Below are 13,212 nucleotides of genomic sequence, written 5' to 3' on the forward strand. Positions count from 1 at the left end.
TCACTGAAGACTCATCAGAAATGGTTTCAGTGGAAGGGTGGCTGTCAAGAAGCCATTCTTTATGAAGGAAATGGGTAAAAGAGGATGAGGTATGCCACACTGCACAAGAACTGTACTGAACACTAGTTCCAGCAGGTGTAATGGAGGGATGAATCCGATGAGGAAGTTTGGATTGATTCTGTTTGTTGGCTCTGATTCACTCCCTCTGACTGATGTTTTTCTAAAAGGTCAGTTCCCAGTAAAAGCAGCAGAGTGGGTGAGGCGTGTCCCAACTGGCAGCTGAGTCCTAGTTATGAGAACACACAGCTTCCTGTGTGTGGTCCACCTGGCTCTCACAGTCATTACTATATAAATGGATCTGCAGAGTGAGTGTGTGAATGGAGCACAGCTCCACAGAGTAACCTGACACTAACTTTCTTCTTCTCTCTGATATTTTGCGCACTGATTCTTCAAAAAAAACCTGAACCTTGCTTCATATGCTTTTCAGCCACCTGTTAGCTGATGCTCATTGCCTCAAAGGAAGAAGATCATGATCACATGGTTGCTACTGTTTTCACTCTTCAGACAAAGCACGCAAGATGGACAAGGAGAGGGTAAGTATGTCGTCCTCTGTAATAGTCTTCAGGTATGAAAAGGATTGGATATTTTTAGTAAAGAAGATTTCAGATTTCAGCTCTTAGTTGTGTATACACCTGAGTTTGCACAAAGAATCTTTACTATGTATGCTAAAAGCCAAAGACATGCAGTGGAGCTCCAGGTTATGTTGACTTTGCACTCACCAGAGTTTTCAGGAAGCATTAGCCACTGAGATGCAGAATCAAGGCATAAGTAGTGTCTGTAATTTCCCCTTTGTAACAACTGCACAGGGGGTGATTTTTTAATTGATAATTCGTTTTTTATAACCAACCCATTTAAATGTTTTATAAAGGTTTAAAGTTTGCATTTTCAACATCGTTTTGACTAGCAGATGGGCACAGACCTCATTGCGAGCTATCTGTTGGTCTTTAGCTTCGATAATTGTGGACCTCTTGTTGGTGGGTTTGGGGTTTTTTTGTAACTCAAATATCTGACAAAAAATATAAAATGCTGTGTGGCTAATTTTACTAACAGGCCCCATGAAGTCTGCTTCAGCTTTTTTGAGCAAAATTCTAGGATATTATTATTATTATTACTATTGTGGACACAAATGGTCACATCTTCAGTTCACCTCACAACTTTACAGTGGGATTCCCAAAAAGTTGATCCTGTTCATCTGGATGTATCGTTTCATTACTCATCCAAGTGACTTCTTCGGGCTTCAATCCAGATAAACAAAATCAACTTTTTGGGATTTCCTTACCTGGAAGAGTAAGCTTGCATCAAGACTTGCTTGATGGATTTTTCTTCTTTGCTTTTTTGCTTTTAATCTTTAGATATCTTCATGGGAGTCTTTTCTGTATGAGAAGGACAGTGTTCTCGAGCTGTAACCTCCTTCTTCTTTCTCCAAACATAAGCAGCATTTCTTTTGCGCAACATCTCTAAAATGAGAAATATCCTGTCTCAGAGTGATGCTGAAAAACTAGTTCATGCATGTATTACTTCCAGGCTGGACTACTGTAATTCATTATTAACAGGAAGTCCTAAAAACTCCCTGAAAAGCCTTCAGCTAATTCAAAATGCTGCAGCAAGAGTACTGACAGGGACTAGAAAGAGAGAGCATATTTCTCCTGTATTGGCTTCCCCTTTTTGGCTCCCTGTTAAATCCAGAATTGAATTCAAAATCCTGCTCCTCACAGACAAGGTCTTAAATAATCAGGCCCTTCGCTCTCACACTGCAGGCTTGTTGTTCCTAGAGTATTTAAAAGTAGAATGGGAGGCAGAGCCTTCAGTTTTCAGGCTCCTCTTCTGTGGAACCAGCTTTCAATTTGGATTCAGGAGACAGACACTATCTCTACTTTTAAGATCAGGCTTAAAACTTTCCTTTTTGCTAAAGCATATAGTTAGGGCTGGACCAGGTGACCCTGAATCCTCCCTTAGTTATGCTGCAATAGACGAAGGCTGATGGGGGATTCCCATGATACATTGCATATTTCTTCTTCAGTCACCTTGCTTACTCAATATGTATTAACAGACCTCTCTGCATTGAATCAGACTTGTTATTAATCTCTGGCTCTCTTCCACAGCATGTCTTTATCCTGTCTTCCTTCTCTCACCCCAAACAGTCTGGGTTTTTCTCTGTATGTACTATTGTAGGGTCTACCTTACAATATAAAGCACCTTGAGGCAACTGTTGTTGTGATTTGGCGTTGTATAAATAAAACTGAATATAATTGAATTGAATTTAGCCAAAGAGATCTCATTTTGTCATATCTACTAATGGACATACTTCTATTATGCGTAATTTTCTCCACGTGTCCTTAGCATACTTATGTCTGGCTTGAAGGCCTCTCTGCAGAAGAGAAGCTTTTCTTGGTCTTTCTCTGAGTCTTTGAAATCTTTTACCTCCTGCCTCTGGCAGACTTGTGCTGCAGTGTCTCTCTCTCCTCTATTTTTCAATGATACATCTCATTCCAGTTTTGACCTTTGGACATGCTGTGATAACTTTGTACACCAGTGCCTGCTTTGTAAACTTTAACAATGTATTTTTTTCTCAAATGTAAACTGATTTTATTTTGTTTATTACAGGGGTTTACAGAGGCCAAAACTCTTTTGTATCAGGTTGTGAACATGTTTATTTCTGCTCTAAAGTTGGATATTTTACCATGGGAGTTGATGGGTATAACTACATTACAGGACATTGCACATGACGGGATCACCACAATTTTCTGCCTCATAGCTTGATGCTCAACACTGGCTAACACAACATGCACTTCAAATACGATATCCAATTTTTTGTTGGTGGCTCATTGTTTGAATTCGAGAACTGAAGTAGTGTTTGAACCTGAAAATGTCTAATGACATCAGCTCTAAGAAGTGGATTGCTATAGTAGGTTCATTCATCCACCAGCACAGATAGATATGACAGTCTTTAATAAAACATCAGTATTTGATGCCCGGGCAGTGACGACACTATTGGCACCACTGGCTGTGTCCTCACTGACTGCTGTTCAAATAGCCCAACGATGACTGTGAAGAATTGTTCAGGTCACTTTAACCATAAAATGTCCTGTGGTCACTTCCTTTAGGTGTTTTGCGTTGTGGACCTCAGAATGTGACTCTTGACTACGACAGTTTCCTGTTAAAGTGGGAAGATGACCCTTCTTGCTCTGTGATACGAGATGGGCTCGTGTACGAGCTGCAGCTTCTCATTGCAGACAAACCTGAACACAATGTAAGAGATTATTATGGGTAACTATAATCCTCACTTCTGTAGCCTCCAAACAAAAAGCTGTTCCTCTAATGTGTTTATGATAATGTTGTAGGGTGAAGTTGTTGTGGCACCTGCAGAGATAGGATCTACTCATTCCTGGAAATGGACTTCCCATTTACCATCGCAGTGTGCTCGCCATTCAGTCCGGCTCAGGTCCCAATACAACAACCAATCAAGCCCATGGATGCAGAAGACACTACCTGGTTAATATTAAGTTCAAATCATTTGATCTTTTTTGATTCTTAAACACTTTACAGTCTCGTTTATTCTTATCACTGTGCTTCTTCAGACCAGGGTGAAATACTGGTTCTCCCAAGAGACCAAATATTGGAGGTGGGCAGCACAGCCACATTCTGCTGCATGGTGCCAGATGGGGAAAGTATTAAAACAATGTTTCTATATGACTACAAAGGCACTAATGTAACAACTACAAAGATCAGTGAACATGTGCACTCCCTGACTGTTCACCTGGACCAAGAATCAGAAAACTATAGTGATGTAATATGTGACACAACCAAAGGAAACATCAACGGAGCCAGTTTTCACGCCAGCTGTAAGTATGATGTAGCATTTGAGATTGTGGTTTCTCAAATTGATCTTGTAAATAAATGGTTCTCTTTTAAATGTGCTTCTGTTTTTCCTGGTATTTGCCACAAACTTAGATCCTCCTGATGACAGTGATCTTAAGTGTGAAACCCGGGATCTGGAATCAATCGATTGTTTTTGGAACGTAGGAAGGGCAGCAAACGAACATCCTGCAATGGAAAGAACATATCAGCTCCAAGGAAGGTATAATAAGACCCAACCACCCCTAATATATCTACAGTCTCCTGTATGGAAGCATCTGAGGGTGTGAATCTTAAAATAAGACACCTCACTGGACACCTTGTTAAAAACCACTGCAGACCGTTTCAGATTCAGAAGAACAAAAAGTTGATGAACAGTACTTTTAGATGATCTCGATGATCTGTAGTCAGAAGTTACAAAAATGAGCACTTGCTATACAACTTCAGTTGCAGGATGATTTATTGGGGAAAAAAAAACCTGAAAAAATAATAGTCAGAAAGCAAAGTGCTCTACTGCGAGAGCATGCAGACTCCAGTGCTATCACAGACAGACAGGCTGCCCTGTTTACTACTTTTAGTTAGAGTGAAAATCTACAACATATCAGGCCTTGTCAAAACATTCCCTTTTAAAGTGCGCCACTCTCCTTTGTAAAATCCATGCATATCCAAGTATAAGCCACACACACACGCAGAGATGGTTAACACATTATTTGAAAACTAAAATAAAGTGCCCAGAATAAACATAGTCCAAAAAACAAATTGATTAATTATGGGATAAACAGTAGTTATGCTTCTCACAGTATGTAATGCCATATAGGTCAAAAGTCAAAGTGAGTTTACAAAGAGAACGTCCTTGATGAAATCACAGTGGAGTTGTTTTCAGGGCTATTCTTCTTTAATTTCACTTTATATGATTTGCAGTGAAAACTGCACACATTACACCTCGTCACCAGAGTTCTTAAAAAACCCAAAAACCTGAATATTTATAAAAGTAGTTTCAAGCAGTTGAGAGAAATGCTCTGATTTAAAAGACCATCAAAGCAAAAACATTTTGGGATCTATAGACTAAACTTTAAAGCACCAAACATTATTGATTAAGCAATAAGGAGTTCAGTCAATGACAAATTTAAAACGTACTCTTACTTTGCTTCCTAGTGAATGTGCAGTCCTGCTAGCCTCTGTATTTATTTAGTTGTAAATATTTAGTAATAGCGGTGTATATTTTTTACATTTTAGCTCATGCATCAATGGACGTTCAGGTAAATGCTCGCAAAAAGTAAAGCTGGATGCAGCTGAGAGGAACTGGACCTTAACAGCAACTAATCGGCTGGGAAAGCTCGAGATCCATGACAACGCGGACCTGACCAAAAGAGGTAAAGCTTTGAATAAAATTTCGTTAAAATGATTATTTTTAATCTTTAAGATCAGCTGATTGTTGTGATCTCTTGTTTTAGTGCACCTGGTTGCTCCAGACAAAGTGGCAGCTTCAACTGTGAACCCCAGAAACATCAGTCTGAAATGGAGCTGGACTGTGCAGAAGTACAGTAATCTCAACATCACATGCCAAGTACATGTCAGTGATGGAAACTCTAATACCAAAGTGAGTAGATTAAAAAGGAGGCTAAGGTATTGGCTTTTCAAAGTAAAAGTCTTCACTGAAGTCAGCTAACATAATTTTTGTCCTTGTAGACTGAAAACATTGGAGTTGGCCTCACAGCTGCAGTCATCAAGGACTTGATACCACACTGGGACTATGTTGTGAGGGTCCGATGTGGAACAGCACAGCATTTCTGGAAATGGGGTGACTGGAGCAAAAGTGTCAAAATCTGCACGAAGGGTGATGGTAAGTATTTTCTTTAAAAATCATAGGGTTTTAAATAAAACTGTATGATGAGATACAGATGAGTCAAATCTTTTATACAGTCTGAGTAAAGTCAGGTCATATGAAAGTAAGAAAAAGTTGCTGCTTCTCAACTGATGTGACTTCAGTAAACATTTACCTGATGAGCTTTTGGTCTCAGTTGATTGATTAAAGTCTCTTACTGAAGTAAATGTGGTGCTCATTTTGTAAATCATGGTCCCACTGGAGTCATAAAAACACAGCAATCTATCTTTTGATTGATTATGAACATTTCTAGAAGAAAAATATTTAATCTGCAAGGTTTGACTCCTGATTTTGTTTCTCTACACAGAAAGATTAGCTGGTTGCCTGAAGATCATAAAGATGTGTTTATGTTTTAATATTGGTGGTCACTCTGTCTTGATACAGTTGCTCTTGGAGCTACCAGCCTGATTGAAAAGAACCTGAACATCAGTTCGTACACCTTCATGATAAACGCACAAACAGCAGTTTCATCCAACACCGTTACTTTGAATCCATCGAGTAGGTTACTTTTTTCATCTTGAAGACTGTTTTCTTTAATTAGACTGTCAACTGTATCATTTTCTTTGATTTACTCGATGCGTTTCATTATTTTCACCAGCTTACTTGACAGTGCTGACCTTGATAGCCCTGGGAGCAGTTTTTATTATTCTGTCCATCTGCACAATCCTCTGCTACAGACACCGGGTGTGGTAAGCAGTGCACATTTGCCTCTTTTGTCTCCAAATCTTTGTTTGGCATTTATTTTCATGCATTCTATCACCCAACAGCATCAAGCACAAAGAGAGCATTCGGCTAAACATGTCAGTTGTGGTCCGATTTGGGAGGGAACCACAAACTACAGAATCCAGCATTGTTTAGGCAACGTCACGCACCGATTCAATATTAATTTTAGTGACCCCATATTGACATATCTGTAAGAGAATCAGGATATCTGTCGGGGAACTGTTGTTTCTTTTGTTAGCTGATATTTCTTGTGTGTTTCAGGTCAGTTTATGGATGCAACGAGGAGTGCAATAAATTACTTTCTGTCTGGCTGCTTAATGCTACCTCTATACTCCACACAACTGTACTACTCAGTTCTTTATTAGTTTCCCTGTATATTGCATTATCATGAGGTCATTTTCTCTGTTTTTCAGAATGAACATGTGTTTGATCATCATCACTTTGGTCAGAGTCACTACAGCGAGGTCATGGATGTTCCTGAACTGCATGATAATTTCTGACCACTAGAGCCTGTTGGTAGCCAGGACCTGATGTGTTGTACCTTCTCTCCATCTTCCAAAGATGACTACAATAGGCTTCTGCAGAAACCCCGCCATGCCCCACTTTACCCACAGAGGAGTAACCACACAGTCCCATTTCCTGTGTGTCCACATACATTTTATTACTACCAAGACATCTGCATAGCTGCTAGATGTGTGAACACATTTAAACTTTACACAGGAACTTTAGACATCATTAACTACAACAGGGGTGGGCAACTCCAGGCCTCGAGGGCCGGTGTCCCTGCAGGTTTTAGATGTGTCCTTGGACCAACACAGCTGATTTAAATGGCTAAATTAGCTCCTGCAGTTCTCCAGAGGCCTGGTAACAAACTAATCATGTGATTCAGGTGTGTTGACCCAAGGTGAGATCTAAAACCTGCAGGACACTGGCCCTCGGGGCCTGGAATTGCCCACCCCTGAACTACAACATAGTTAATCAACTTCATTATCGTCTTCGGCTAGGGTTAGGGCTGGGTTTTGCTTCAGTCACATGAGCCAGTCACTGGCTCTCTTTTACAGCATGTCTTTGAGCTGTCTTCCTATCCTCACCCCAACAGATTGTGACAGATGATTGCCCCTCCTTGAGCCTGGTTCTGCTGGAGGTTTCTTCCTGTTAAAAGGGAGTTTTTTATTTCCATTGTTGCTCAAAGGGGGTTGTCTGATTGTTGGGGTTCTCTTATTACTGTAGGGTCTTTACCTTACAATGTACTGGGCCTTGAGGCAGCTGTTCTGATTTGGCTCCATATAAATAAAATTGAATTTATTGATTAGATAGTTTGTATTCTTTAAATTTGTTTTTATTGTTACCTATTTATTGGTTTTATTGTTATGTATTATAAATGCTGCTACCAAGAGCTGCTTCTAACAGCTGATGCTCAATGACAATAAAGGTTTCTGATTCTGAACTGAATTGATTTGTACCTTCTGAGGACCAAAGAGGCACATACTTGTTCAAAACCTGTAAAAGGTATACATTAGCACCCGTTCTTTTATTTGTTTAGGTGCAAAATCAAAAGGTTGTACGTGGTTAAACAGACTGTTGCGACCAGCTGTTGCTCCCGATCCTTTGATTCTGACCTGGTAAGACACGAGACAGAATACTTCACTTCCCATGTTCCTCCTTATTTACACATGCGCATGTGGAGATGTGCACAGTGCTCCTGCAGATCTGAAGGACGCTCCTTCAGTCTGTTACATTTATACTCTAAGCCCACAATAAATTTAGAACACCTTTGACCTGACCCCCACATGTGACTATATCACTGAATCCATACACACTATCCTATGACCGTTGGTATGTGCAGCTGTCTTGTCTCTTACCTACATATATCCTGGCTCCACATTCCTCCTGCTATTCTCAGAAATGAAAAATGTCACATTGCCCTGTTTATTTCCCTGTTTCCTGCTTAAGGCCAGGTCAGAAAGCGGTCACAGTGCAGATACATATGGACACATTCTGGCGCCTCTCTTCCTATGTTGTCTATCCCCACAGTTTCACATGAGCCATAGTTTCACATGATTTTCCCCCTTGCTCAAACTATTCATACTTTATTATTCAACTGCATCTCTGCAGACAGAGGCCTCTCTTTTTAAAAAAAAATCATGCAAGCCCTACGTATTATCCACACAGAAAAGGAAAAATTTGGCAAAATATTATTTTTTCTATGAGATTTGAATCCCTTCATATTTGAAAACCACTCCTCTAAGGCACTGTTGTACCTTTGTGGTCTGTTCATTACACAGACTACTGGCCAGTCATTCCTGCTTCTCTTTAGGACACAAAGAGGAAAGGTTACTGCTCCTATGACAAAACGTATCCCTCAAGTTACCTTATTTTCTAACACCTCAGTCGCCCAACCCTAGAGACTCGTCAGAGATCATCTGGCGACCACTGGTTGCCATGTAAAAATGTGTGTTTCCTGACTGGCTTCAAATGGGCTCCGGAAGTCGTTTGTTTGAAACTGATGTAGTGCTTTGGTTACTAGCAGGTCTCTAAAAAACACTTGATAACTCCTCTTTGAGCAGTTGTGAAATTGTGAAGAGTGTGACAGAAACCAGAAACTGGTAGTGTTCACCTTCACAGTAAAAACTTTGCCTTACCATTGCAACCAATACATTTAAACGATGCAGCTTTTACTCTGAAAGGAATCTTCTGTGTTTACGGTTTTAGTGCCCTTACTCGGAAACTAAATGGAAAGTGTTTACAGAGAATTTTCCATGGAAACTACAGTCAACCGTAGCGATGGGAATTGGATCCAGTACTAACGATTCCTTGGAATCACTAGTCTGCCTGCCTATCGATCCTGTTTATTGGTTCTTGCACTGTCACTATGATCAGCTGATTTCAGTTCATGTGTCAGACTGGCTCTGCCATCACTACAGAAACTAAACTGGTCATGTTGGAGCTTCCACAGCATGTCTTATCCTGTCTTCCTTCTCTCACCCCACCTGGTCGCAACAGATGCCCACCCTCCCTGAGCCTGGTTCTGCCGGAAGTTTCTTCCTGTTGAAAGGGAGTTTTTCCTTCCCACTGTCGCCAAAGTGCTTACTCATAGGGGGTCATATGATTGTTGGGCTTTTCTCTGTATTATTATAGGGTCTGCCTTACATTAATAAGAGCATTGAGGCGACTGTTGTTGTGATTTGGTGCTGAGTAAATAAAACTGAATTGAATTGAACAAGTATTGCACACCAGAGTGACCTTAGAACCGACTGACTGATCATTAATGTTTAGCCCATGTTAGTGAAAAATTTGATGAGAGATATTTTCCTTTGATCTGTGTTTATAAGAACCAAGAACTTACCTTTGATTCAATGCTGTAAACCAGTAAAACAATAAGCTTCCAAAGTGCTTTATGTGATGCTTTGATTGTGTCTGGTTACTGCCAGAAACTTGGTTGTTGGTTTCCAGAGAAACAGTAAAGCACCATGAAGACTGTGTGACCTGCGGTGTTGATTTTGGCATGAGTAATGAACACTAGAGGGAGCCAGCTCTGCATTAATGATGAGCTGTCACACGTTGCATGCCAGGAGTGTAAAGTGCATTTACACAGCTATCATAGCTGGACTGGCCATCGGGCATACCGGGCATCTGCCCGGTGGGTCGCTGGCGATTTTTTGTTTTTATGGGCCGATGGATTTTTATTTTTATTTTAGGAAGGGTATATATAATGAAAGGTGTTGGATTGGCCAATTGGAAATGATCGACTCTGGGCTGGACCAATTACAGCCGAGGAGGCCAGATGCACCCTCCCCCTTGTTTAGCAATCACGTGATTTTCACGCATTGCATGCCGGGAACTCGTGGCAAAACAATCCAAGTACCTGTGAAGGTTCTGTCATCCAGGTCATCGTAGTCAAAGGAGCTTGCAAAGAAAAGCATCTGGACTTCTTTAAGTTACTTGAAGACGTTTCACCTCTCATCTGAGAAGCTTCTTCAGTTCTAAGGTCAAATGGTGGAGAGTCCCAGATATAAACCTAGTGGGAGTTTCCCCCCACAGAGGGACAAAAGGACCCCCTGATGATCCTCTAATCGCCTGAGCCAAGGTGTGAAACTGGGTGTGGGTCCCAATCAGCCAGAGTTTCGGGTGTGTTCATTGTGAAACCTGGCCCCACCTTATCATGCGAATTCCTGAGGTCAGATGGCCCAGGATGTGAGTGGGCGTTAAGGTGTCTGGGAAGGGATCTCAAAACTGGATTATAGATGGCAGAGAGTTGGTGTCGTAAACCCCCGCCTCTGTTCAAAGATGGTCGCTCACAGTGGACATAGATGGCTTCTTTCACTCCTCTTTCAAACCATCTGTCCTCTCTGTCCAAAATGTGAACATTGGCATCCTCGAAAGAGTGACCTTTATCCTTAAGATGCAGATGGACTGCTGAGTCTTGTCCTGTGGAGGTGGCTCTTCTATGTTGTGCCATGCGCCTGTGAAGTGTCTGTGAAGTGGCAAGCTCCTTTGAATCCAAGTACCGCATCAAATGCAAACATTTGAGGCACCGCAAAATGTTCATTCTCCGGTTCCAATACCTTCTTGTTTTTTCTTTGCCGCACAAAAAAATAATGTACAAAACAAAAGGAGAACAATGCCGGTCCGTACAAAGACAGACTCAACGAAAAGACAAAGAAAAGATACAAGGAAAAAATCAAAGGAGTGAAAGGTTTAGACCCTTACGAGCACACAGAGTGGACAAAAGACGTTAGCGTGCTGCCCAACTTTCACCACGCTCATATTTATAATCATACGGTTCTTGGAGTGAGTGCATACACTCGTGAAGTTTAGTAACTTCAGGTCACTGCAACAAGCCCAGGTACAGTTTACCGACGGACAGGTGCAGGACCTTGAAATGCACCGTGTAGAACGAAAGACCATCGTACGAACAAAGGTAAGTTTACCAGTCTCACAAATCGTCGTCATAAATACACATTCGTTAACCGTTTATTAATATAACCTTTGAGCTTAACGGTAATTAATTAGCAGTGGAAATAATATCTGGTAGCATAACAGAAATGTAGCAGTGACAATAATATTGTATGTTGTAATCGCACTGGACAATTGGTGATACAAAGCAACTGTTTTATCCTGTGAATAAAAGTATATGTTTTTGTCAATGTACCATGGTAATAACAGAAGCGAAACGCAATATTGTGTCAGGACAATTCACTATTTATGCACAATAAACAAAGGAGCGACAAGGTAAGAGGACGGAAGGGAGAGGTAAGTGACGGACAAGGTAAGCGACTCATGTTGTAACTGACGTCAGACGCCGGAGATTTTGGCGGAAAATTAAAGCAAATGGTAGTTTAGATTTGAACAAATTCATTTAAGCTTCAGTATTACCAAATACACTTATCAACTGTCTTATAACTAACAATATTTGTGTAAATAATCTCCAACACCCTGGAGAACAACGGGGAGAGTTTAGAGACTCTCCAAGATTATATTGATCAGTGCTTTCAGGATCTCGTGATGAAGAAGACCCAGTGTGCAGCTTCCCCGGCCAAACCTGAGACGCCGTCGTCGAAAAGACAACGCCCGGCAGATTCCCCCGGCTCAACATCGCCAGCCGGCAAAGATATTGCCGACATACTGGAGTCAATCGACAAGTGATTGTCCAGTTTCGACGCAAGGCTGTCCTTGGTGGAGATTCTTCACCGAGAATTTAAATGCTTGCGAGAATCCCTGGAGTACAGCCAGCAGCAGGTGGAAACGCTTGCTGCTGAAAATGCCACGCTAAGGGAGTCGGTGAAATGTCTCACAGATAATGTTACCCAGCTCAATAACGAAAATAAAAAAATAAAAGAAACAGTTATCGATCTACAAGCTCGTAGCATGCATGATAATCTGGTATTTTCTGGTATTCCAGAAGCCGCTGGAGAGGACGCGGAGACCACGGTAAAAAGCTTCATCAAAACCCACCTGAAGCTGCCGGAGGACACTGTGAAGAACATCGTCTTTGATTGGGTACATCGCCTCGGCCCCATTCGGGCTACGGCCGGGAGGCCACGTCCTATCGTGGCCAAATTCGGCCACTTCAAACAAAAGCAACATGTGAAAAGCCGCGGCAGGGAATTAAAAGGAACGGACTTCAGTGTGAACGACCAGTTCCCCAAAGAGATCTTGGAACGACGCAGGGTCCTCTTCCCAATCCGACGCGGCTTCATCCAGAAGGGCTCCCGCGCTGTCATCGCTGTGGACCGGCTGTACGCGGACGGACAGCTCCACTGCGACCCCAACATCACTCCGTGGCTGTATTAACCTCACACCAGATAAGAATCAGCTACACCATTTCCCTATCCACTCACACTAACTTGCATTAACATCTGTTTAACTTACCAGTATCAAATCGCATCTTAAAGTGTGATTTCATAGCAGAATTAACACCGTCACTCTCCGTCAGTGATTTAATTGGAATGTTTACGTTTTGTTTCTGTTTTTTTTTTTTCTTCTCATTTTTTTTTCTCTCTTTTCCCCCTCTTGGCGTCTATTGTCTTATGTAGTCTGGAAGATAAGTGGATGGTGGGGTGGGTGCAGTTTTCTCTGTGGTGGGGTTGGGTGGACTGTCCCGGGCTCTGTGGGGCTGGGAGGCACTGCTGCACTGGGCCCCGGTCTGGATGGGCCTGGGCCCCCTTTCCCTGGCGGGTCGCAGAGTA

General features: G+C 41.7%; 1 protein-coding gene across 1 annotated transcript; it reads left to right on the plus strand.

Moving 5' to 3' along the window:
• Window positions 1–408: 408 nt before the first annotated feature.
• On the plus strand, window positions 409–7,943 carry LOC106676201 (leukemia inhibitory factor receptor). The gene is made up of 11 exons (XM_023154679.3): window positions 409–593; window positions 3,165–3,310; window positions 3,402–3,552; window positions 3,639–3,902; window positions 4,012–4,138; window positions 5,152–5,288; window positions 5,370–5,515; window positions 5,605–5,758; window positions 6,185–6,298; window positions 6,399–6,489; window positions 6,937–7,943. Coding segments are annotated over exons 1-11 (1,395 nt in total). The 5' UTR covers window positions 409–529; the 3' UTR covers window positions 6,938–7,943.
• Window positions 7,944–13,212: the final 5,269 nt, after the last annotated feature.

The sequence above is a fragment of the Maylandia zebra genome, linkage group LG7 (assembly GCF_041146795.1).
Source record: "Maylandia zebra isolate NMK-2024a linkage group LG7, Mzebra_GT3a, whole genome shotgun sequence".
In the NCBI taxonomy this organism is placed as follows: domain Eukaryota; kingdom Metazoa; phylum Chordata; class Actinopteri; order Cichliformes; family Cichlidae; genus Maylandia; species Maylandia zebra.